Source organism: Euprymna scolopes, chromosome 28, assembly GCF_053919585.1.
Source record: "Euprymna scolopes isolate OS-2025 chromosome 28, ASM5391958v1, whole genome shotgun sequence".
Lineage (NCBI taxonomy): Eukaryota > Metazoa > Mollusca > Cephalopoda > Sepiida > Sepiolidae > Euprymna > Euprymna scolopes.
The window spans coordinates 49710775-49735448 of NC_136509.1; the positions used below are offsets into that span (position 1 = coordinate 49710775).

General features: G+C 31.6%; 1 protein-coding gene across 3 annotated transcripts in view; it reads right to left on the minus strand.

Moving 5' to 3' along the window:
* LOC145249603 (DCC-interacting protein 13-alpha-like) overlaps positions 1-24674 on the minus strand; it is a 233979-nt gene that overhangs the window by 53502 nt on the left and 155803 nt on the right. The window contains exons 13-14 of one of the 3 annotated variants that reach the window (XM_080111311.1): positions 10613-10658; positions 3588-6431 (exon numbers count right to left, since the gene is read on the minus strand). The exons of the other annotated variants lie outside the window; for them this stretch is intronic. Of the exons in view, the coding sequence (XP_079967437.1) occupies positions 4813-6431; positions 10613-10658 (1665 nt within the window). The 3' untranslated portion in view covers positions 3588-4812. Of the gene's footprint in view, positions 1-3587; positions 6432-10612; positions 10659-24674 lie in introns of those variants that run through there. 3 annotated transcript variants of the gene reach the window in all.

A 24674-nucleotide genomic window follows, 5' to 3' on the forward strand; every position in this document is an offset into this window, starting at 1 on the left:
TTTCCCGGTCGTAAAATATGCTTTAAATATGATATTTTGATTAATGCATATTTCGTATTTATTATTATATTGGATCCAATATAAAGTAATGATTTAAAACGTTTTTTTTTTTTTTTTAATTACTCCTGCGCTACCCCGGAAAATTGAAAACAAAATGATTTGCTTTTTCCTTTGACGTTAATGATTGTACTATGAAGACGTGTTTATTGCAAAGCTAAAAATTAAAACATGAACCAATAGCTATTACATCATGCACACATATTCGTAATGCAGTCATTTGACATTTATCTGGCAAATTTAATCTTTTTAATTTACATATTTTTGCACCAATTTTCCCCGGCTAAAACCCAAATATAAAGTTTAGAAGAATTTATTGCATTATGAAAACTACACTCCTCCTATATAACAGAAATCACTTGTAGCTCCAATAATCTATTGTGCTGATGAGAAGCATTAGGTTTTGAAATGTCATCGCATAAAGAATCCCCACTTACCCAGCACCCCTAAATAAACGTGCACCCTGTTGAATAAATGAATAAATCTATATATATTAATATATAGTTTTTATACCTTCATTTCTTTTCTTGTTTACTTATATATAGGTTTTGTGAAAATGTATGCTTTTGTGAATATTAAAAGCAATTACCTGACTTAAAAATGTCTTACTCTGTTTTATAAATATATATATTATTTATTTGTTTACATCCAAAGCAAATATGGGTGATCTTTCTAAGAGAAAACTACTTTCTTGATCACTTAGGTAAGAAACACTAATACCGAATCATACCTAATAATTATTAGTTCAAAATCAACTAAGGCATTTTATATAAATGTTTTTTGTAACCTGTCATCCAAAATAGATCCTACAAAATTTAATTTGATACGGTAGTAGTAATTGTGATAGCTTTTTTATAGTATAAGATAGCGGCCAACTGGAATGGTTTGGATTCTTTCTGAAGTTTACCTATTACATCGTTATGCATTTTTTCTCTTTGAGAACTTTGGTTTTTTTTCTGATGAGTCCACAGAAGAAATATGCAACATAAAAATATGAGTTGCTTCCACTGAATGAAACAGATCTGTAAAATGTACCAAAGTTTTTATATTAGAAAAAAAATGATTCGTAAAGTTTTAAAAGAACCTTGAACTTTAGAATCTAGCAAAATTGTTTATATATATATATATATATATATATATATATATATATATATATATATATATATATATATATACTAGCAGGGGGACCGAGATTAAATTAAGATTAAAGAATGTTTCATATTACCAATACTTTTGATATTGAAATCGGTGAAATGGTCCATTTTAAGTATCATGGTACAGCTATGATGTAAACAGAAACATTAATTTCAAATGCACCCCTATTATATCAAAGAACCTACTGCTGATTTTATATGCCAAACCCTTCTACTTGTGCAGTGATAAAACTTCTCAAATGCACTTATGATATTAGGCTGTATCAGAGTGTTAGCTTTGTTCAAAATCAGGCTGTTCTTTTTTTAATTGGATGTTTTTTTTATTATCGATTTTTTTATAGAGTGAGGGACATTCCAATACCAAACCTACTTAAGAACACTGCCACACACAAAGTAAATTTGTATGAAATTATTTTTTTAAATTCAGCCCAGCCTTTTCAGAGTCCATAAGGAACGAACTCACACAAAGTGCCTTTTATATATATATGTATTGAAATATGTTCAAGAAGCCAATACAATGCAGATATTTTTTAAAACAAACATTTAGTGAATATGTCACCTTCATCAGGATTAGAATCAGTTTGTGTTTTTTCTTTTTCTTTCTTCATGACATGGTGTCACTAGAAAAGTAAAATCTGCCTCTTTTTTTGCAAATGTCCAAATCAATGAAGTTTTTTTTTCTGCGATATAAGTGTTGTTGAAATTTTAATTAAAATATGTAAGTTTAGAAAGTCACTACAACACAGTTTGTTTTGTTAGCAAACAAACATTTATTTGTTTTAAAAAAAAAAATCTGTGCTGTATTGGCTTTCAAAAACTTATGCATTTCAATTTAAATTAAAACAACGCTTATATCATGGGGAAGAAAAAACAATCTTCAATGATATTAAGAATGGGGTTAGAATGTAAAGTAGAAGGATCTAATGAAGTTATGCAAATATACTAAAAGTATAGTTTTTCAATCTTTATCTCAGAAATTCACAAAATAAAATTAAACAAGAAGTAAATAAATAATTAAACAGCTTAATACATATTGAATTAACAAACAAATATAAATATAGAAATAGTGTATTTAGAGCCACTGTATTATGACTAAGAAACCTGGTCTGAATATTTTATGATTAGAAAATTCCATAAGAAGTATATATGTGGTAAAAAATGTTATTATAAATGGTTTTGATTAGTGACTGTGATTATTTTTCAGTGCAAAAGATATAATTCAGTAAATTTCTCATCAGATTAACTCCCTTGAACGATCTAGATAAATAAGATGAGTTAACATTCATCTTCTTCAAAATGAATTAAATTGTGGCTAACCAACTTATGTTTAAACAATATGGTTTTATTTGAAATATATATATATATATATATATATATATATATATATATATATATGTATACTTTGTAACTATTTGTAAATACCCAACAATTTAAGTATATATGAAAAATAAATAAGATGATAGCATCGAAAATATAATTAAGATGGCCACCCAATAAAATACAAGTTACAGTTTTTAAAAATGTAAGGAGTTAGTTTTGTATCCACAACCTAAGTTAACATACTTTAGACAATAATTATTAGTTGAAATAGAATAAAATTATTATATAAATTTTTGTAGATTAAAACCATTTGGAAACATTCATCTCATACATAAACTAAGATCTGAATAGCTTTACTCTTAAAACTAAGATGACTACATAAATAAATACTATCAATTCTTCTATAGAATTTTTTTTCAGACAGAGTATGATCATGTCTATTTTATTTTAAGTAAAATTTCTAATTTTTCTGATGAGTATATGCAAGAAAAAAATTCGATATTGATACATAAATAATGATTGTTTTGCGTAATGAAACAAGTATGTAAATTTTGATATGCTAAAACAACTTAATGGTAACATCGAAAAAAACCTTGGAACTTGGAATATAGCTATGTGGTTATTCATTTATATATATATATATATATATATATATATATATATTATTGCAGTGCAGCTGGTATTATCTATTACTTGCAAAAAATTTACTTCTGTTTTAAGCTATACTATTTCTTAAAATGTTATCAAATCAAAGGGACATAACTCTGTATAAATAAATACAGTTACATTTCTTTTTCTCTTTGAAAAAAAAAATTATGATGGCCATTTGAAAATAATTCTAATCTGAATAAATTATTTCCTAGAAGGAATTGTATCCCATTTTATTCTTAATGATTTGCTACAATGACCCCAAAAAAATACCCTGATGAACCAAAATCAAATATCGATTTTGTGGAAACAAAGAAACAATAAGGCTTCACTTTATATATTAGACATTGTTTTTGCTGAGTTACAAAGACATGAAACCTGAGATCGATTTTGATTCCATAATTTTTCTTCTATTTTTTTTTTTTTTTGATTTTCTATATTTTCTATTTTACAAAACCTTTGTAATTGAAGGCTCATTCCCATGAGATGTTTTTTAACCTTTGACACGTGGGCCAACATGGCTGATCTTCACATAACTTATGATAGTCCTTCGTCACAATCTGATTGAAATCAAATCATCAGTCTATTAGTATATTGTAGACAAACACATATCCAAAACAAAATTCATTTCATTTGTAGAGATGATTCCCAAGAAATTGATATAACCTATCACATACTTTTCACCCATAATTGTAACATTTGCAATAACAAACAATTAACATTCTTTATACATATGTTGAGTGTTTATATGTGCTCGACTTTCTGCTTCTTTTCATAAAGAAGATAGATGTTTACTAACAGTTTTTCCATATGGTTTTATTTGCAGAGAATTTACTTGGGAGAGAGAGATTAATGTTATCTTAGCTAGTTTGTTTTTTTACTTCTTAAACTTAACTTTCTAACTTAATAAAATGAGTGACACAAAGACATTAAAGTAACATTCATCTTAGATTACAAATTTCCTACATTATTGGCTGTGTCTCATTCGCACAGCTTCCCAGAGAGACCGATTTAAAAATTCAGTTTTCTCTTCACTCGAAAACGTGATGTCACTGTTCATTGTCTGTTTTGTCTACAGTGTTTGACCTCTGCTCCCTGCCTCAACTTTATATCACCCATCAACCCTGGCAACAATTCTTTTTTACAAATCTAGGTTATCGTGCACTTAGTGTGTCAAAATCTATACTAGCTAATTTAATCACTATTGACATAGGATTCCTAGTATGTAACGTAATATTTTTAAGTCGACTTTTCTGAATAAAAAAAATATGCATCTCATGATCAGAAAAATACAGTATTTGTTGTTGCCTAACATTTTTAGGAAATTATACAAAACTAAAATATTTGATATTTCAATAAAATACACAGATTATAAATTATAAATACTTCTTTACAATAATATAATCAACTTCATTTACAAACATTAAACAAACATTAATTAATTGGAATTCTTTTGAGATGAGTAATTTGTGTTATTTATCCATTTGTGGACTATTATCATCTTTTAGTAGATGAGGATGATAGCGTGCAATAAATAAACGGATATATAATTAAACATTTCAATACTCCTTAAAATGTGTCTATTTTTAGACAATATTTCCCAAGAAAAACCTGTGGAATTTTAAAAAACAGTTCAATAAAAATTATTGGTTTTCTGTCCCCACTCCATTTCACAAAGCCAGTGAAAGCTTTCAGCACTTTCTCTCCGGTCAAGTTGTCCACTAATAATGGAGTCTGACTTTAAGATAAGGGCACATTTTGAAAGCATCCGTCCTAGCCGCAACATCTGCTCACTGACCATCCCTGAAACTTGACCATTTTTTTTCTTATTGCAAACCCCCCGTACACAACTGACCACAAATGAGAACCGATGAGGGTTGATACAGTCTGCAAGATTGCCCACTAACGGATCTTTATTCTGAATGTCTACCACAAGCTGTGACAACTCCCGCATGGATTCACACACCATTTCGGGACAATTTGGAACATGGCTGACTTGTTGGTAGAGCTTAGCCCCAAACTTTAAAATGAGATCGTCATTTTTGACAACCTGCGAGAGGTGGTCATCTGGAAGAGCAGGGGTCACTTCACTGGCCATTTGCCTCTGAACTCTATAAGAGATCGGTAGTAAAAGTGACGACTGTGAAAGAAGAGCTTTCAGATTGATTTGGTTGTCTCTGTGCTGCGGCCGAAACTTGCAAGTTCTATCATGCCGCAGAAGGTCCTTCCGTTGAAAAAATGCCAAGCAGTGCTGACAGGGTACAAAGTTAGACACAGGGACTGGGTCAGGTGGGCTCCGCCATGCAATGATTACCCCAGCCTCTTTTTTAAGGACATCCATATTGTGCATGAAGTCCCCAATGAATCTGAGCTTGTCAAGTAAGTAGAAACGTTGTTTCGAGCGCAGGTTGCACTGGAGAATGTTGATGACTTCTTCCTCATTCTTATGACAATGTAGGATGTGCTTAGCAAGATTTGTGCTCCCCCGACGACAGTACATGCAAAAATGCTGCTTATCCCAAACTCTTTTTTCGTCGGAATTGTTTGAACATTTTACAGTCAATTTGTTTTTGTCGTAATAAGCAATTTTGTTCTGCATCTTGGTTTTAAGTTTTTCCAAAAACTGCAACCTCGACTGTGTAGTTTTGAGAGAGGAATTAGGAAAAGTCAAGTTTTCGTCCGTCTGTACAATTTCATAATATAAATCTGATCCTGGGAGAATTGCCTCAAGACCTGTCCCAATTGGCTGACCCTGCGAGTCAAGGTAGTCATGTTCTGTGGGCATTTCTGGTTCCCAGATCAAAGGCTCATCTTCAGTCAAATTTTCAGATCCTTCATTCACGCCTTTGTTTCCAGGGCTCAAGAAATTATGAGAGTTTCCATAAAGTCCTTGTCTTCTCATTTGTTCCCGATTTGGAAAATTAAAAACTTTCTTCTCTTCATCTCCAAAAGTGATGTCTAATGGTACATTACTCCGATTTGACTCTTCACTTGTGGGACATACATTAGTGAAAAAACTTGAGAAATTTGGATATTGATTGTGGTCGGAGGATATTCTGCCATATGTGGAAGGTCTGCCATCTTGACGAGAATATATGGTGGCAGAATCATGATTTTGAAGGGGTACTTCTGGTGGCAGTTCTTCTATTGATTCACTGTCAGAGATAATTTCAACTTTAGGCAATTTCAGTTGCATTTCGTTCCACGTTTGTTGGTTCTCATCTGGAACGGAAGAGCTCCGATGTTCTTCATCTGGAAAATGACACAAAAAAGAAAGAAAGCCATTAAAATTTTTAAACTGAGAAAACGAGACAAAAATAATTTTTTCTATAAATGTCAACTTCAATATCAAATCAAAATTATCAGTCAGGAAAATTTTTCTTCTATTTTGCCGTCTAGAAGAGTAAAAAAATGTGTCTTTTTTTTTTCATATTATTTGGAAACTTCAGACTATTGTTCTCCGTTTTGTCATTTTGGTCAATGTAACCTTCAACCTTTTTCAGTTCAGGTGTATCTTGTCGAACTTGAAAATCTTTCTCTTAAACTCGAGAATTTGTATGAAATTTCGAATAAAACTCTTTATTTAATCTATGAGGGTAGCATTTTCTTGTTCTGTTAGCCATGACCTCCAATAGAGTGTAATTTAGAAATCAATTTTACCAAGTACTTTATCAACTAAGCCATGGGTTCTTGTGGATACATCTGAAAAAGGTTAACTCGACCAAAACATGAAAATAACACACAAGGTGAGAACAGAAGTCCGAATATTCCAAGTAATATGAATAATTAATCCTTATCTCAAAAATTCAGAAATCTTGATTTTTTTAAACTTTGCTCTCACCTTCTTTCTCATCCTCTACCTTAAATTTTAACGTGTCATAAAATAATTCAACTATTTATAAAAGATAAAATGGTTGAGTTGTTTATGACATTGTGATACCTCAAGATATAATACTTTTGCACCATTAAACTGATGGAACGATAATTTTGGCTTGAATTAACATTTAAAGTATTATGGTTCCTTTGTGCCCTTTAACCAAGAAATCATATTACTTTTACAATAACCCTTCCCATAACGCAGCCCATCTTCAGGAATGTTGTATTGAAAGTTTTATTTATTTACATTTAATATCTTTTAGAGATATTTTAAAATTAATAATTGGAAACATTCAAGGGATATATGTATTAAAAAAATCGTTTTTTCAATAAAATAGATCAAACGTCTGCTGAAACATTGAAATTTAAATCTCCTAAATACTTTCAGGTTCGTTTTTTTTTTTCTTAAATTTATAAGTAGAAATTACAAACTAAAATGCAAATACATGATGAACGATCTTATAAAAATTATTAATTTCAAATAGGATTTGTAACATTTATTTATCAGATTTTAATTAATAATCAATTGATTTTTACAAATCAAACTTATTAGTACTTAAACACACATCCACTATATATGCTCTGATATATATCAATTTTTAACCACTTTTTTTTCACAGGGAACAAAAACTCATTAGGTTTGCCAAAAAATCTCTTCATTGATTATAGGAACAAACAATTGTTTTAACCGAAACTGATATATATTAAGTTCACCATAAAGTTGTATGCTTTTATTTTTTTTAGTACACACATGCACACATCTTTCAGGGAAAAACTTTGTATATTGTCTTCAAAAACACCTTTATTTACCAGCAATTTCATCAGTGTATAAAAATTTCCTAGTAAGATTTTATACACTGATGAAGCCTCCTTATGAATATTGACAATATTTTGTATACCATGAAAATATATCTTCTTGAAATGAGCAGAAACAATTGTTTGTAAATAAATGGTTTTTTTTAAGGAAATATGATAAACAAAGATTTACATGATTTCAAGAGGCCTAGTAATACATTATTGAGCTACAACATAAACCTTTTAACTTAAACAACTTTATATGACATATAATTCAAGAAATACTATGTCTCTGTATAATGGTAACAAGGTACACATTCGTAAAACTCAGCATCTTCTCATAAAAGAATTTATGAGCACAACAAAGCCATAAAAGTAAGCAATGCATTGGTTTCACACAGGTTAACTTTAAACCACAAATCTAACACACAAAAACCTTTGATAATCAAACTTGCACACGAAACTAATCTAAAACGACTCATTGAAGCTTGCTGTATATCCCATTTAAAAACCATATATAAAAAAAAATTTTTTTTTTAAATAGCACCGTCCATAACTATAAATAACATAAGCCAACAAAATATAAATTTTGATTTTGGATAAAAATTCAGTATCCCAATTTCACACTCCATTGAATTCCATTGCAAAAATGCCAAGCAGTGCTGACAGGGTACAAAGTTAGACACAGGGACTGGGTCAGGTGGGCTCCGCCATGCAATGATTACCCCAGCCTCTTTTTTAAGGACATCCATATTGTGCATGTAGTTCCCAATGAATCTGAGCTTGTCAAGTAAGTAGAAACGCTGTTTCGAGCGCAGATTGCACTGGAGAATGTTGATGACTTCTTCCTCATTCTTATGACAATGTAGGATGTGCTTAGCAAGATTTGTTTTAGCCCAAACGTTTACTTTCTAAAAACTCCCTTCCATACACGCACCCATTAGTTTCCACTCTCTTCAAATATGCCTTTTCCTAGCTGTTGTGTTTTTCTTATCTCCTCTTTTCTTGTCCCTCCACCTACTATAACATTCCTCCTTAGTTATTTATTTCACCCATTCAACTATACACAACCCTTGCTCTACACATTCCCTATTGAATCTTCCATCAATCATCTTTCATACATCATCATACTTCAACCATTTTCTATATTTAATCTAACTATTCAAATTTTATTCTCAATAAATTTTCATAACTCAAACAAAATATCAAGTCAAGAGAGTTTCTATAAATTTTTCCCCATTCTATTTAGTTGGTTTTTGCTTTTATTACCTTATTCTTATCTACATGCACACACATAATAAATATATATATATATATCAAATAAAATTTTCTATTTAAATATAAATATTAACAAAGCTTTTTTAATAGCTGAATAATGCAATACTAAATCTATAAATAGTCTTAATTTTTCACCACTTTATTCGTCACTGGGAATAGAAACTCATTATGTTCATCAAAATGTTTGTTTCTTGACTATATATATATGCACACAATTATTTCAACCCATACTGTTATATATATGATTCCCTATATATGTGGCTTTATTTTTACTTTAACACAGGCACTCATCAGAGCTAAAAAATATACACAAAAGACACAAACAATAAAATGTCACCTCTACCTGAGGATAATTTTCGTGCAAACAGTCCATACATTTATAATCAAGACTTTTTATATACAAGTCATTCCTGCTTCATATGCCATGCACAAACTATATAATCCAGTTTCATCGGTACAAATATCTCCTAAGTTTTCACAATTATCTTAAATAAATACACTAACCTTAAATATTCATATTTGCAGTCCTTATTTGCTTATATAGTTAATAAACGAAATATTTTGATTTTTTTTTTTTTTTTTTACATAGGAGTCACCACTTGTCAAGGCCCGGAGGTCACTCAAGGTTAAGGGGTTATTGAGTGTACAGTAGTCAATGGTATAATATTGTAGTAATCGTTAGTAATGGAAATTTGGTAAATTGGATAGCTTAAGGGGACGGGTCATCAAGAATTTGTTTATGTTGGACTTGAAGACTATCAAATTGTAGTCAGCTGGAAAACAGGCAAACGGAAGAGAATTCCACAGGCGTGCAGTTCTAAGAAAAAAGCTTTGTTCATGAAATTTATGTTCAGATTCAGGGACAGATAAAGAGTGGGGGAAATTATTGACAGTAGTTTCTGCTAGACAAGTGTTTTTTGTGAAGGTTTGGTGAGGAAGGGATCATAGATTGGAGTTCAGCACGTTTTGGTCAGCCAGTTGCAAGTAACTAGAGATTGCTTCAGACAATATTATTTGTACGAAAGTAGAGTCCATAATGAAAATCATTATTTGTGTTTCTTTTTCTTGTCATTTTCTTGCATATCGTTATTTTATTTCCACTCTTTCTTTTTTACTTATTTAAATGCCATTGGCTTATTTTACTTCTAAATATCAGGTGACTAACCTCCTGATTCAAATGTGCTGGAAATTATTTTCCAATTTTCACTAAAGACTCTACCTTTGTATAAGTAATATTGCCTGAAGTTATAACAGTAAGGGAGGTAATTCAGTACATAAGCAGAAGCAGCAGCTTACATATAAAGTGAATATTGTTTATGTTCACTTGATGTAGCAGTAAATGACTATTAGGATACTCTTGATGAACAATATGTGGATAGTTAACCATACATGGAAATATTGCATATGTTTTGAAAGCTTAATTTGTTTGAAAAAATATAACATTTCTCTCAGAAAGAATACTTTTGTTGCTTTTCGGTACATACCTGTTGGTTCTATCCATTCCACCTTTAAGTGAACAGGGTGATTTTCCTTAAAAAAAAAAGAAACAAACAATTCTTATAAAGTTCCACTTCATTTATTGCACCAATAAAATAATTACATCTTCTTTATAAAACAGAAGTAACAATTCCTCTAGAAGGCCTTTTGGAAAACTAATCCCCAATCGATAATTTTATAGCACTTTCCTTTTTAGATCTATAGTCTAAGGGATCTTTATCCTGCCCCCCCCCCAAAAAAAAATGAACAAAGATTAGACCATTCCTGTAATGATCAAGTCCCTGTTGATTTTGCAGTGTGAATTTAGTTCTGTGCAGTTCTAGGAGGTCCATCCTCCCAGTCTTTGCTTTCTCTCTTTGAGAAGGGGTTAGTTTATTGCGAATCGCTTGAAGCGTTCTCACTGGGGAATGCCAACGGGGCTGCCACAGCATTTTTTGTAGGTCAGAGTGCTGACTTCTCAATCCCACTTTCTGACTCTGGTGTCAGAGTTCTTGCACTGGAGAGAACTAAACAACCTATAGTCTAAATAATCTTTTAATAAAACAATGTGTTTGCATATATATATATATATATATATATATATATATACTAGCATAGATACCCGGTGTTGCCTGGGTGGAGAAAGGTGGTATACTAAGGATATTGAGCAATCCCCAAAAAAAACAAAACTTTTGTTTCAATCAAAATAGCAGCTAGTGCCCATGCGAGCGCAAAAAAAAAAAAAATGTAGCTACAGTAGGCAGGCTCGAACTTGTACCGCAATGACTTATGACGTCACAATAGGTCAAAATAATGTTTTTTAAATGTACATTGAGATTGCTAGGTGTATGACTTAACACAAAAAGTGACCCTTCCTTGCAAAAACAGCCCAGTTGACCAGCATAGAATTAATTTTTTTAGCCAATTTTTAGATATTTCTCATCCGGGAGATTGATCTTTCTAATGATACCAATTTTGTCACAGTCCAATGCATCTAAAAAGTTTTTGGCAGATATACTAACACACATTTTCCCTTTTATATGTTAGAGAAGATATATATATATATATATATACATATATATATATATATATTTATTTATTCCAGGTAAAAATATCTAAAAGTTAAAACCATTAAATTTCAACAAAGTTGTTGACAGTGCTCAATGAAAAGAGAAAGCTATTTTATTCAATTTAGATAAACTAAATTACCCAATTTACTGTTTCAGTCTTAAAAGACATCGTCAGGTGACAATAAACCTCTGGTCTTATTTGCGGTTAATCATTTAATGAAAATGGAAACCCGAAGTAGAAAAAATAAAAAGAAGAAAAAAAAGAAAAGGAAAAACATTCCCCTTTATATTACCATAGGATAAATTATTCATTATAATTAAATGGTTTATACATGTTTTTAACCCTAAGTTTTCAATTTAATCCAGCTATCTCACTATATAAGCTTTAAGACAAAGATACATAAATCATAAAACCAACTGATATTAATTATCAACCTTAAAACTAAAAAAAAAAAAAAAAAGAAATTTTAATTCTTGTTAGAAACCATTATATAAAACATAACTCTAATAAACTGTATAATAACAATTTTTATGAATTAGATATATAAAAAAGTTGTAGTTTTACTTTGTTATTATTTTTGGTTGGAGTTTGACTATTTTTACTTACACTGAAGACTAGTATAAAATATTCAAAGAGTAAATTAACCTATTATATAAAACATAAAATATTAGGCTTTTCAGGTTTGTTTTACTGTACACATAGATTCGAAAAAGTTGTCACAAAACAAATATAGAACAAATAAATGTTATCAAAGGCAAGACAAGTTATTTTTCTAGCCAACTGGATATGTTTTTAGTGTTTATATTTAATGTAACATGGTTATTCAGCTCGAAAAACAGTGTGTTTACCGATGTATTGGAAAATTCAAAATGGCGGCCGACTCTTTCTTGGAGACGGTAAGTTTGGGAAAAGGAGTTATAAATAAAAAAAACAGTCAAAATACTGTTAAAAACCCGTCAAATATATGTCAGCCTATGCCACGGTAACATATATTGAGGGAGTTTCTAACAGTATTTTGTTTGGTTTTTCTTTATAACTCATTTTCCCAAACTTACCGCCTCAAAGACAACTTTTTCGAATCTATGTGTACAGTAAAAAAAAACAGCTTTTCATAATAAATTTTAACAGGATTTTAAAATTAAATATTTATTTTAACTTCAAACGAAGTTTTTATCAACAAATTTAATCACAAATATCTTGAACGATTTTAACAAATAACATTCAAGTGAAGTAGGATATAGATGACAGACAGAATGAGTCTCACTCCCTTTCCCTCTTTCATACTTGGCCTTCACTTAATTGATTCTTTATTTCCATAATTTACATAACATGCGTGGGTATTCTGACACAATTTAAGTAACGAAAGACATCTTTATTATAACTGATTAAACCAGCGTCCCCCTCCTTTAAAAAAAAAAAATCATGTTGTCTAGATGCTTAATTTTAAGAAAAGGTCTCCAAACCTTTTTCATTTTTTTTCTACTTTTTTCTATTGGGTTTTTATTTTTATTAAATGACTGGCCTCGAGTAAGATCAGTGGTTTATTGTCGCCTTATGATGTCTTAAGACTGATGTCGTAACGACTTTGTTAATTTAAATTGAATAATATATATGTGTGTGTGTGTGTGTGTGTGTGTGTGTGTGTGTGTGTGTGTGTGTGTGTGTGTGTGTGTGTGTGTGTTATTTTTACAATGTTTAGGCCGATGTAACCACCAATCTTCTTTAGATGTATCTTGTCGAATTCAAAAATCTTTCTGTTGAACTTGAGAATCTGTGCAGAATTCTGAACAGAATCCTTCATTTAATCCATGGGTGTAGCAGCATACTCTCATTCCATCAGTAATGACTGAGTAGAAGTCTCAAGTAATTTACAATTGTATTTCTAGTGTCGCCTGCAAGAACCCATAGCATAGTGGATAAAGTACTTGGTAAAATTCAGTTGTTAAGTTACACTTTTTTGGAGGTTGAAGGTTTAATATGCAGTGTGAGCAACATTTAGAAATACAATTATGAATTACTTAAAACTTCCACCACGGTTACCGAGAGAGAAGAAGGCCAGTGAACATGGCAGTGTGACGTCATTGCCAAATCGACATGTAGGTAAAGGATGCCTAAAGTTTCCTGTTTTCAACCACATGGTCACGCTAATAGGCATAAAAAAATATGGCTGTGGTAATTTTATGAAGGTAGTCCAAACGTGTATGTATTTTCTTCTTCTAAAGAGAAAAAACAATTCTCCATTTGGATAATTATATAATTGCAATTCTTATAATTGCACATTGGGATAATTTTAATCTAACAAAATATAGTAAGTGAACTTGTTTTTGAATTTTTCTTATACATATCGAAGAAAGTCGAATATTTCATTTTATTTATTTTTTAAACTGCAAAATGAACAATTTTTATATAAGAATATTTTTCAGTCTGTTTTAAATAAAACTTTTCATTGAGTATTTCCAAATATTTTAAAGATAGAAACATTTTTCACAAGAGTTTTTTTGTTTTTGTTTTTAACTAAAACGATCTGTTAATTCAATACCAGGTATTTCTTTGTTCATATTTTTATTTCTTTTTCATATTTTATTTATTTTTTGCATTTTTATTTCTTTGAAATATATTTAAAACTTAAAGTTTTTGTTTATTTTATAACATTTTAACTGTAAATAATTTGCAAGACTGAAATGGGGAATGAAATAGGAAATTCTCTATTCTCTCCTGAGGCATACGAACAACAGAAATTTATCTTAAAAATTCATTAACTAATCAGTTTTAATTATAGTTTTGATATGAACTAAAAATAAGGAGTACATTAAATTTTAGTTAACATGTTTTCTTGTATTTGATATTACAAATGTTTAGTATTTGTGCCGTGTACGCACTGTGCTGGAATATTATTTAGAAAGCCATTCTTAACGGGGGGGGAGGGGCTTTCTAACTATTCTGCACTTTCACCTAACAATTTTAAAAAAAGAAGGTTTGTTTTACTATACACAGATTTGAAAAAGTTGTCACAAAACAAATATATAACAAATAAATGTTATCAAAGGCAAGATAAGTTACTTTTCTACCTAACTGGATAAGTTTTAGGGCTTTTATTTAATATAAAATGTTTATTCGGTTCGAAAATCTTACATTGTTTATCGATATATTTGAATCAAGCTCGCTGTTGAATACGTTAAGTTTGTGAAAATGAGTTCAAACTAAAAAACTATACAAAATACTGTTGGAAACCCACTCAATATATGTTACCATGACATAGGCTGACATATATTGAGTGTGTTTCTAACATTAAGTAACTTATCTTGCCTTTGATAACATTTGTTATATATTTGTTTTGTGACAACTTTTTCGAATCTATATGTATAGTAAAACAAACCATAAAAATTTAATCTAACTTGGAAATACTATTTAAAATACACTGCATACACTGCACAAGTGCCATTATTATTATCATCATCATCATCATCATAACAGTAATAATAATAAAAAAAAACTGGTGTAGATGACATTGACTGGTGCCACACCAACTAGTTGTGAAGGGTCAGAGAGGATGGAAAGACAAAGGTCGTAGAGTACTAACCAGATCTCCACTGGAAGTGTGCAGTTCAAATCTGGTACCTTGGGGAGGCATTTTGTCACCCAAACCCCAGGAAACACCAATGGTCAATGCTAACGAGAAATCAATGACAATGGCTGTTACATCATCTGTACGAGTGGTCAAGAGGTGGAGAACACTGGAAATCTGGCAAAACTTGTTGTCACTCGGTCTCCAGGGGACACCACAGGTTACTGCCAGTGAGCGATCACTGATGATGGCCTGTGAGACAGCTCCTAGTGAGTGAAATAATAATAATAATGTCCATTCCCAAATTCACCACTCCCTGATTTAATATCACAGATGTTTACTATATTTTCTTAGTTTTTAACCAATGTTCACATTATATGATTGTCTTTTTGTAGTTATGTGAACTTTATTTTCGTATTCATGTATTCTACACTGATATGAAAATGAAGACTATAGCGGAGTATAGGATTCTTAACCATGTAACTGATGAAAATATGCTACACATTTTGATGAAAAACATGAGGAAAAAACGAACATCGAAGAACAAAAAACCAAAACTTTAAATATAATTTCTGTATTTAAAATAATAGTTATTTAAAATATTTCAACATATAATCTTGTGGGGAAAATCCAGCTTCCCAATAAGGGGCACTCTGGATAGGGACAAAAATAAAAATTGTCTTAGTCATGAAAGATTTCTCCTCCACTGACAAAGGACAGAAAAGGTGAATTGCAGCATCAGAACAGATACTACACTGTCATCTTGTCCCAAAGGCCAAGAATTGTTTGTGTTTAATAAGTTTCTTTAATTGTTTGTTCCCTAAATTCATAATTCAGTTTTATCAGTATTAGATTGTATATTGCTTTAAAATTACATAATTTTACATCTATATATCTATAAAAGTGAACGTGTCTGTCTGTGTGTCTATATACATTTCCCTACGCAATGACTGTCAATTTTAAGTCTACAGACTCGAAATTTGATATACAGGGTACTGAGATTTGGGAAAATCTTTGTAATCAGTCAGAAATTTGGCTGTTAAGGGGTCAAAGTTCAACGATTTGACTTTTGAGAACTCTACTAAACTCCTCCAACAATTTTGGGTATAAACAATTGAAATTTTAGATATAGGTTCCTTGGACATGGATCTAACTTAATAACTTGATTTGAGCCCAAAACAATAAATGTTAAGGGGTCATAATAGGGGTCAAAGTTAAAAAAAATTTGACCTCTGCAGTCTCTACTAAATTACTCAGATAATTTCTGGTCTAAACATTTGAAATTTTACATATAAATTATTCAGAGAGAGGGCAAGCTTTTTAACCGGTTTGGGTCAAAAATTTCAGCTATCAATATATAAATGTATGTATGCATGTTTGCATGTCTGTCTAAAACTTTCGACAGAGGCGACAGATTTTCACAAGATCAGTCTCGTTTTGAAGCTCGACCCTTCAGACGAAAAATACCGAAAAATTGGCTAAAAACATTAATTTCTTCACCCTCAACTGGGCACTTTTCTACAGGGAGTGTTCACTTTTTTTGCCGATATTTTCAAAAGTCATCTTCTCTTTTTGATTGTCATGCCTTAATTAAAACCTACTTCACTCCCGGTTTGATGGTGGTCGTAACAGCAAAGATGGCAGGGTTTTTTACCCCGTTCTTTTCCTCCTTCACGGTACGGGTTCGAGCCTGCCTTCCCACTACCACTTTTTTTTTTTTTTGGTCGACATACACTTCCAAACACCCGAGCAACACCGCGCTGAAATGCTAGTAAATATAATATATATATATATATATATATATATATATATATATATTATATTCAGTTTCATTATTAATCAATTGGGTTTCTTTCTTTTTTAACACATTTTAATGCTCTTTTTAAAAATGCCCTCATATAGTATTGATAGTGGCAGTTTGACAAATCTTACCTACATTGCCTACAGGCATTTTTCAGTTAACAGGCCTTCTATATCTCGGTGATCATGCTTCTACCAAGTCATGGCTGACAGAACAAGAGCATGCTACCCCCATGGATTAAGTAAAGGGTTCCATTCGAAATTCTGTGCTGATTCCTCAAGTTTGACAGAAAGATTCTTTAAGAAAGTTGGAGGTTATAGTGATCAAAACGTTGCGAAAATGATGCTCAAAATGAGAACAGTAGTCCAAATAATGAATCCTCTTCTCAAAAATTCAGAAATATATATACACACATGCACATATATATATATTTAAGCAAAAATTAAGATGGATGATTTTTGATTGATTAGACTTTATTTTTTCAATTTTTCAACTTAATCCATTTAATATTTTGGTCAAATTGATATATAGAAGTTTCATATTTTTTGTTCCAGTTTTCTCTATTTTCTTTTCTTTTTTTTTTTTTTTGAGTACTTTCACTCTGATTCATTAAAGTATCATCATTGTTTACATATAAAAGGTTTCAAGAATTTTAATCTGTGTGTGTATTTTCACAATTTCCAGCTGATGTATGATGTAATCTATAACATTCTTTAAGTGTATCTTGTCGAACTGAAAAATCTGCACAGAATTTGGAATGGAGAATACAACTGCAAATTATTTAAGGCTTCTACCCAGTCATAGCTGACAGAACAAGGGCATGCTACCTCTGTGTATAAAATGAAGGGCGCCATTCAAAATTCTGTGCAGATTCGAGTTTGACAGATTCTCAAATTCAACAAAATATATCTGAATTTGCGGGTTAGATTATCCAAAATGATAGAAATTATCATTTCGAAAAATTCAGAAGCATGATAGGAAAATGTCTGATGTGAAAAAAATCTTTTTTTTTTTTTGCATACCCAAAAAACAACAGATCATTCCATGAGTTCCAAGGTATAAAAATGGCATCACTAATAAAAATCCATATATTTATAAGTACTAACCTCCAAATGGCTGGTATAAAAATTTAAACTCAATTAGATTAGTTTTTAAATTACAGTTATTCAAGTGAAGCTCACGCTCAATCAAAAACAACAATTCAGAACAATATTTGCAATTGTTTAAATGCAATAAACAGAAGTTTTTGCATCAACATGCAATAATAAATGAAATATGAATCCACTACTTCATTTCACTAAAAATCATTAATAATCAGCTAAGTGAACAGCAACAGGTGAAAGCTGTCCAAAGCGACTAAAGATACAAACATCAGCAGACAAAGTTTTGGCCTCTGTATTGGTATTTTGTTCATCGATTACTTTCAGAAAGGAAGAATCACCAATAGCAAACATTAGATTGGTGCGTTTGAAAGAATAAATAACCAACAGATGGTCACAAATGACAAAGAAAGAAGTGTTCTTTCATTAAAACTGTGTCACAAATCAATCGCAATGATGGCAAAACTTCATGAATTGCACTTTGCTTCCATACCCACCCTATTCTCCACATCTGGTCTCCAGCGACTACTGACTGTTGGCAAACCTTAAAATAATGCTACAAGGAAAAAATACATAATATTGGAAACCGAGGTGTAATTTTGAGACCAAAGCTAAATCATTCTACAGAAAATTGTTGGAGAAGCGTTGAAGCCAATGTATCATTATCCTAGGATGCTGATGAATAAAGTTCAATTTTGCTCAACGGTTGCGGTTTTATTAGTTAGGCGTAGTTTGGTGGTTTTGTTTTATGGCACATCAACCCTATTCAGGTTATTCAATGCTGAATCCAGTAATTTTAGAAAAAAATGGTTTTATGCTTCAAGTTCTTTATCTTTTCAAATATTTATTTGTGGTGATTGATTTTGTTGTTTTAAGGCATATCAACTCTTTTCGGGTTATTTAATGCCAAATTCAGTAATTTTGAAAAAAATGGTTTTAGGTTTCAAGCCATTGTTATCTTCAAATATTTATTTATGATGTTTAGTTTAGTTGTTTTGTTTTCCAGCATAACCCTTTTTCAGATTCAATCATTTTAGCAAAAGCGTTTACACTCCAAGTTCTTTATATCTTTGAATATTTATGCATGATGCTCTCTTTATTTACAGAAAAATTGTTTTTGATTTTAGTTTTGAAGAACATGATTGAGAAGAAAAAACAATAACATCACTGTTTGGTGAATTTAAGTCAAGAAACTGATATCTTCAGATAGTCTGATCTGGGAGCAACAGTTAGCTAGGTCTTGAACTGATTGAGTGATTTTTATATATAAAAATGCTGTATGAAATGAATAAAGTCTTTCTAGAAATATTTCTACTTTTTAGTACATGTTTAAGAGGCCAACAAGGAGAAAAAAAGTTGTGTTTATACTATTAATAGTATAAACTACTATAGCCGAAAGATAATCAACAGAAAAAAAGAAAAGAAAACAGAAAGGAAAGAGTTCAAAGGCACTTTCATTGTTTTTATTTTTTATTCATCAATTTTTTACCCTATTTCTTGAAAACGGCCATATTATAGTCAGCTAGTCAGTTTCACAGATAGACAATTCTATGAAAGAAACTTTGATCATGGAATTTACATCTAATTTTAAATACGGATGTATTGTCTTAAATTTTTAATCCATCAGTGAGGCTGTTTACATGGAACTGTGGCGATTAGTATGGCATGTATAAAGTTCAGTGATTTATTGTGTGGCTCAAGTGTTAACTATTCTGCACTTTCAACGAGCAATTTCTGGGATTAAATTTGACACACTGCTGCCAAAGCTCACTATTCCAAAATCCTACACACTGCTGTCAACTCTTGCTACCATAAAATCCAAATTAACCCAGTCTCTGAAAAACTAGGCTTTTTATTCAAATCGAAAGCATCTCATTTGTATATGAGGTGACAAGATTGCAAGCATTTAAATAGAAGCAGCAGCCATTTTTTCTTCTTTATTCTTTTTGTCTGCCATCAGACAATACAGGCTGCACAAAATCAGGTTTGTACTAATTTTTGAGGCATTTAATCACATACCGCACTTTGAGCAAGATTAAAAGGCTAACTTTTTAACTACAATAGAAGAAAAACAGCTTTTATATATTCTTAGTCATGTCTATGCAAACATCTTTCAGATTAACTAAATTGCATATTGCTTTACAAACAAACTGTCATTAATTATTTATAGCTTTTTTTTGTTTGTTTTCTTATTCATTAAGAAGGCTAGCCAGCATTGCCCAGGGCAAAAGTATAAAATATTTTAATTAAAACTTCTATCTCGCTACCTCTTTCTGTATGTCTATCTTTCTTTCCTTAGCCCATTCCTCTCTAACTGGAAACACCCACACTTACACGCATACAACTCTACTTTACATAATAAATTCTTTGAGTAATGAATTGACATTTTATTTCTAAATGATTACATAGTAACACAAAAAAAAAAAAAAAACTTCTCTGATGAAACCTAGACTAGTGGACACCCCACCCACCCCCACTCAAGAATGAATTTTATTTTTTTTTTCTAAATTTTTAGATATTCATTCAGGGCAATATTCGTTAAGAATACATCAACTTTGTGAGTGTTTGTTTTGTAGGTTTTGACTTTTTGTTGGGCATAAAGACATACAAACAACTGTGCTTTATATAATAGATTATTGCTTTTATTTTACTATTACCCACAGTTCTATTTACATGTATATTTTCTATATTGTGTATAAATGTTTAGCATTTTGGGTTAAATGAGTTTTTTCAGTCCTTACAGTTAATTTACTTTTGAGGGTTTCAGTTTTTGTTAGCTTGAATTTCCAAGGCAACACTTGTTAGTAATACACACACACACACACAAGATATAACAATATATATATATATATATATATATATATATATATATATATATATACACACACACTAGACTGCCCGTTGGTCCTTGAAGAGTAAGAGAAAAAATATTCAAAATAATAAATGATTTTGAAATTATATTGTCTTGAGTGATGAGTGAATAAAATAAAACTCAGGAGGCCTCCAGAGTGCAACTACAAACACTAAATAAAAAGAGTCCCCCCAGAGTACTACTAAAATCAAGTTTCTTAGCCCTCCTAGAAGAGAAAATATTTTTAAAGTGAAGATTAAAAAAGGTAAAACTCAAGACACTGCAGAAGCACTACTAAAGCCAAGAAATATGGTTATAAATATGATGATTATTATTATTATAATAAAGCCTATTGATTATCATCCAATATCTAGATATAAGTAGAGCATTCGTGTGTGTGTGTGGGGGGCATGTCTGTGTGTACAACTCTCCTACAGCCCACACCACAGGACTGATCATGACCAAACCTGGTATGATGATGGACCCCCCCCCCACCTAGGGATGGTACACACCATTTTTCAAGGTTAAGGTCAAAGGTCAAGGTCATAGCCTATGTACATATACTCTCCTACAGTCCACACCATTTTTTAAGGTCAAAGGGTTTTTTTTGTTTTTTTTTTACATAGGCATCACCACTTCTCAACGCCAAGAGGCCACTCGAGGATAAAGGTTAAAGAGTGTACAGTAGAAATTGGACAATATAGTAATCGTTAGTAATGGAGATTCGGTAAAATTGTTAACTTATATGGAACGGCTCATCAAAAACTTGTTTATGTTAGACTTGAACACAACCATATTGTAGTCAGCTGGAGAGCAGAAAAACAGAAGACAATTCCATAGGCGTGCAGTTCTAAGAAAGAAGCTTTGTTCATGGAATCTACGCTTAGGTTTAAGTACAGATAAAGAGTCAGGGGAAACTAGTGATAGTGTTTTCTGCTAGATGGGTGTTTCTTGTGAAAGTTTGGCGAGGTGGGGGGACCATAGAATAAAGCTCAGTCGAGCACCTGCCATGAAAATAACGATAACGCAGAGACAAACTCGCAACATCTCTTCTGTGAGATAGAGGTTGCAGTGAAGAGAAAAGGACATCTCCTACCAGGCCACAAAGTTTATTTTGAACCCTATCAAGGCAGGATAAGTCCTTTCTAGCAGCTCCTGCCCAGATGTGGCAACAGTACTCCATCCTTGGACGTACCTGGCTCTTATATAGATAGAGAATTGCATCAGTAGTGAGATATCTACTGGATCGATAGAAGGATCCCACCATTTTTCCAGCGGCCTTGGCAACATATTTAATGTATGTGTTCCATTTAAGATCAGGAGTAAAGGTCAAGCCCAGAAGCTTGTCAAAACATGAGACCTCCAAGACGAGAGCCATTCATTTCAATTGATGCCAGATGGGGATCAGAGCATTGATGATGTAAAGATAAAAGCTTGGTTTTAGATGCATTAAAAGTAACAAGCCACCTCTTTCCCCATTGTACCACTTGCTCAAGATCAGAGGAGAGAGAATCAGAGAGAACTTGGTCGTTTACAGTCTTAGATGTGCTACCATAGTGTCATCAGCATAAATGTCTACGAATGATGTAAGGATGTGATTTGGAAGATCATTAATATAGATCAGGAAGAGAGTTGGGCCCAGGATGGACCCCTGAGGAACTCCAGCATTAATACTAAGAGCATCTGATTTCTGCCCACTACTCAACCACTACTCTTACGAACCTATCAAAGAGAAATGACTTAATAATTGAGAAGACATTTCCAGCTATACCGTAGCTGGAGATCTTGTGAAGTAAACCTTTCTGCCATACTCTATCAAAGGCCTTTAATATGTCAAGAGCAATTGCCCTAGAAAGGTAGCCTCCGTCGAGATTAAGTTCATAGTTATTGCACTATCCCTAGGTGGTGGAGTTTATGAAGAGCTGCACCAAATATGACCTTAACCTTAGAAAATGGTGTGCATCATCTCTATGTCGGAACCCTTCATCATGTCAGGATTGGTCAAGATCAGTCCAGTGGTATGGGCCGTAGGAGAGCACATATATATATATAGGCTATGATCTTGACCTTTGGCCTTAACCTTGAAAAATAGTGTGCTCCATCCCTAGCGAGGGGGTGGGATCATTATGCCAGGTTTAGTCATGATCGGTCCAGTGGTGTGGGTTTTAGTAGAGTTGTGCACACAGACACACACAGAAACTACTGCTTTATATATATATATATATATATATATATATATATATATATATATATATATATATATATATGTATGTATGTATGTATGTGTGTGTGGGGGGGTATTTGTGTTTAAATCAATCTTTTTAACTGGACAGGGTTAAACTACATTTATTTGTAAGAAACCCCCATTAAAATAAGTCAAAACACTAAAAACTGATCTATCTAACTAAAAAAGTTAGTTATTCTTGCCTTTGGTTCCCAGTCTTTTTAACTCAACAGGATTAAACTACTTATGGGCATTAATATAGACAACAAACATTTTGCTGAACTTGTGTAGGTCTTGAATAGCAGCAGTGGCTTTTAATATGCGATTTAACACAGAGCGGCCATTAAATAGGTAAGCTGTCAAATTTTTGGAAACCAGAAGTCGAAAACCAGATGGATTGATGAACAAGCAAGCAAGCTGACCTGAGCTTTAACAATCTGTCAAGTCCATAAAGGATAGAGTGATTTCTGTAGGAAATCTTAAGTAGGTGAACTAAATGCATAACAGAGCAATAAAAGTTTAAAATAAAAAAAAAATTAGTTAGCTATAATACATTTCTTTTAACCATAGGCAATAGGGCATCATTAGATGAGCAAGCTGGTTGAAGGCTGTAGCTTGATTTTAGCCAGCTTGCTCATCTAATGATGTCATATTGCCTATAAGGTTGAAAGAAATGTATTATGGGATATGGTTAACTAAATTTTTTTTCTGTTTTTCTTCGTTTAGAGAAAGAAAGATTTGTAGGTACAGGATTTCAATAGACATTTTATATTAGACAAACTGGCCATTATTATTGAAGTTATTTTTTTATAAGAATTAACTGGGATTTCTGTTTTCCTCTTACTCATTGCAATGTTTAAAAGCAATAAAAAAAAAGAAAAAGAAAGCAAATAGATAAAACACAAATAACTACCAAGCCTCTTTTCAAGGTAGCCATCAACAATGAGATGAATATCATATCTGTAACACATTACTTGAATCAAAACTATCTTATGGGTTTCGATGAATTTTGAAATAATGTTGAATATTAAGAAGAAGCGATCTATCCAAAAATGGGACATTTTAAAGAAATAAGCTTCAGATTTATAAAAAATTTTATATATTTTGATAAATATCATCGAAACAATAAAACCAAACTTCACCAACAGCTGAACTACAAAGAGAAATGAAATAAAAAGAAAACAAAAATTAGCAACATATCTCTTGTTATACAGGGTGTTTAGAAAATCGATAACACAACTTTGGGATTATGTTCTATATGTGTATATAGATCCGTAAATGCTTGGTTACAGACCATTGAAACAAATATTGATCAATATTCTTTATTATAAACATCTAACACATAGAACATATGTGATAGTACACTGTTATTTCTACATATGGGATAGATTAAACACTATCATTGTGACAGGATCACAAGTAAAATAAGCCTGGATCTGGTGTTGCCATGTACACAAA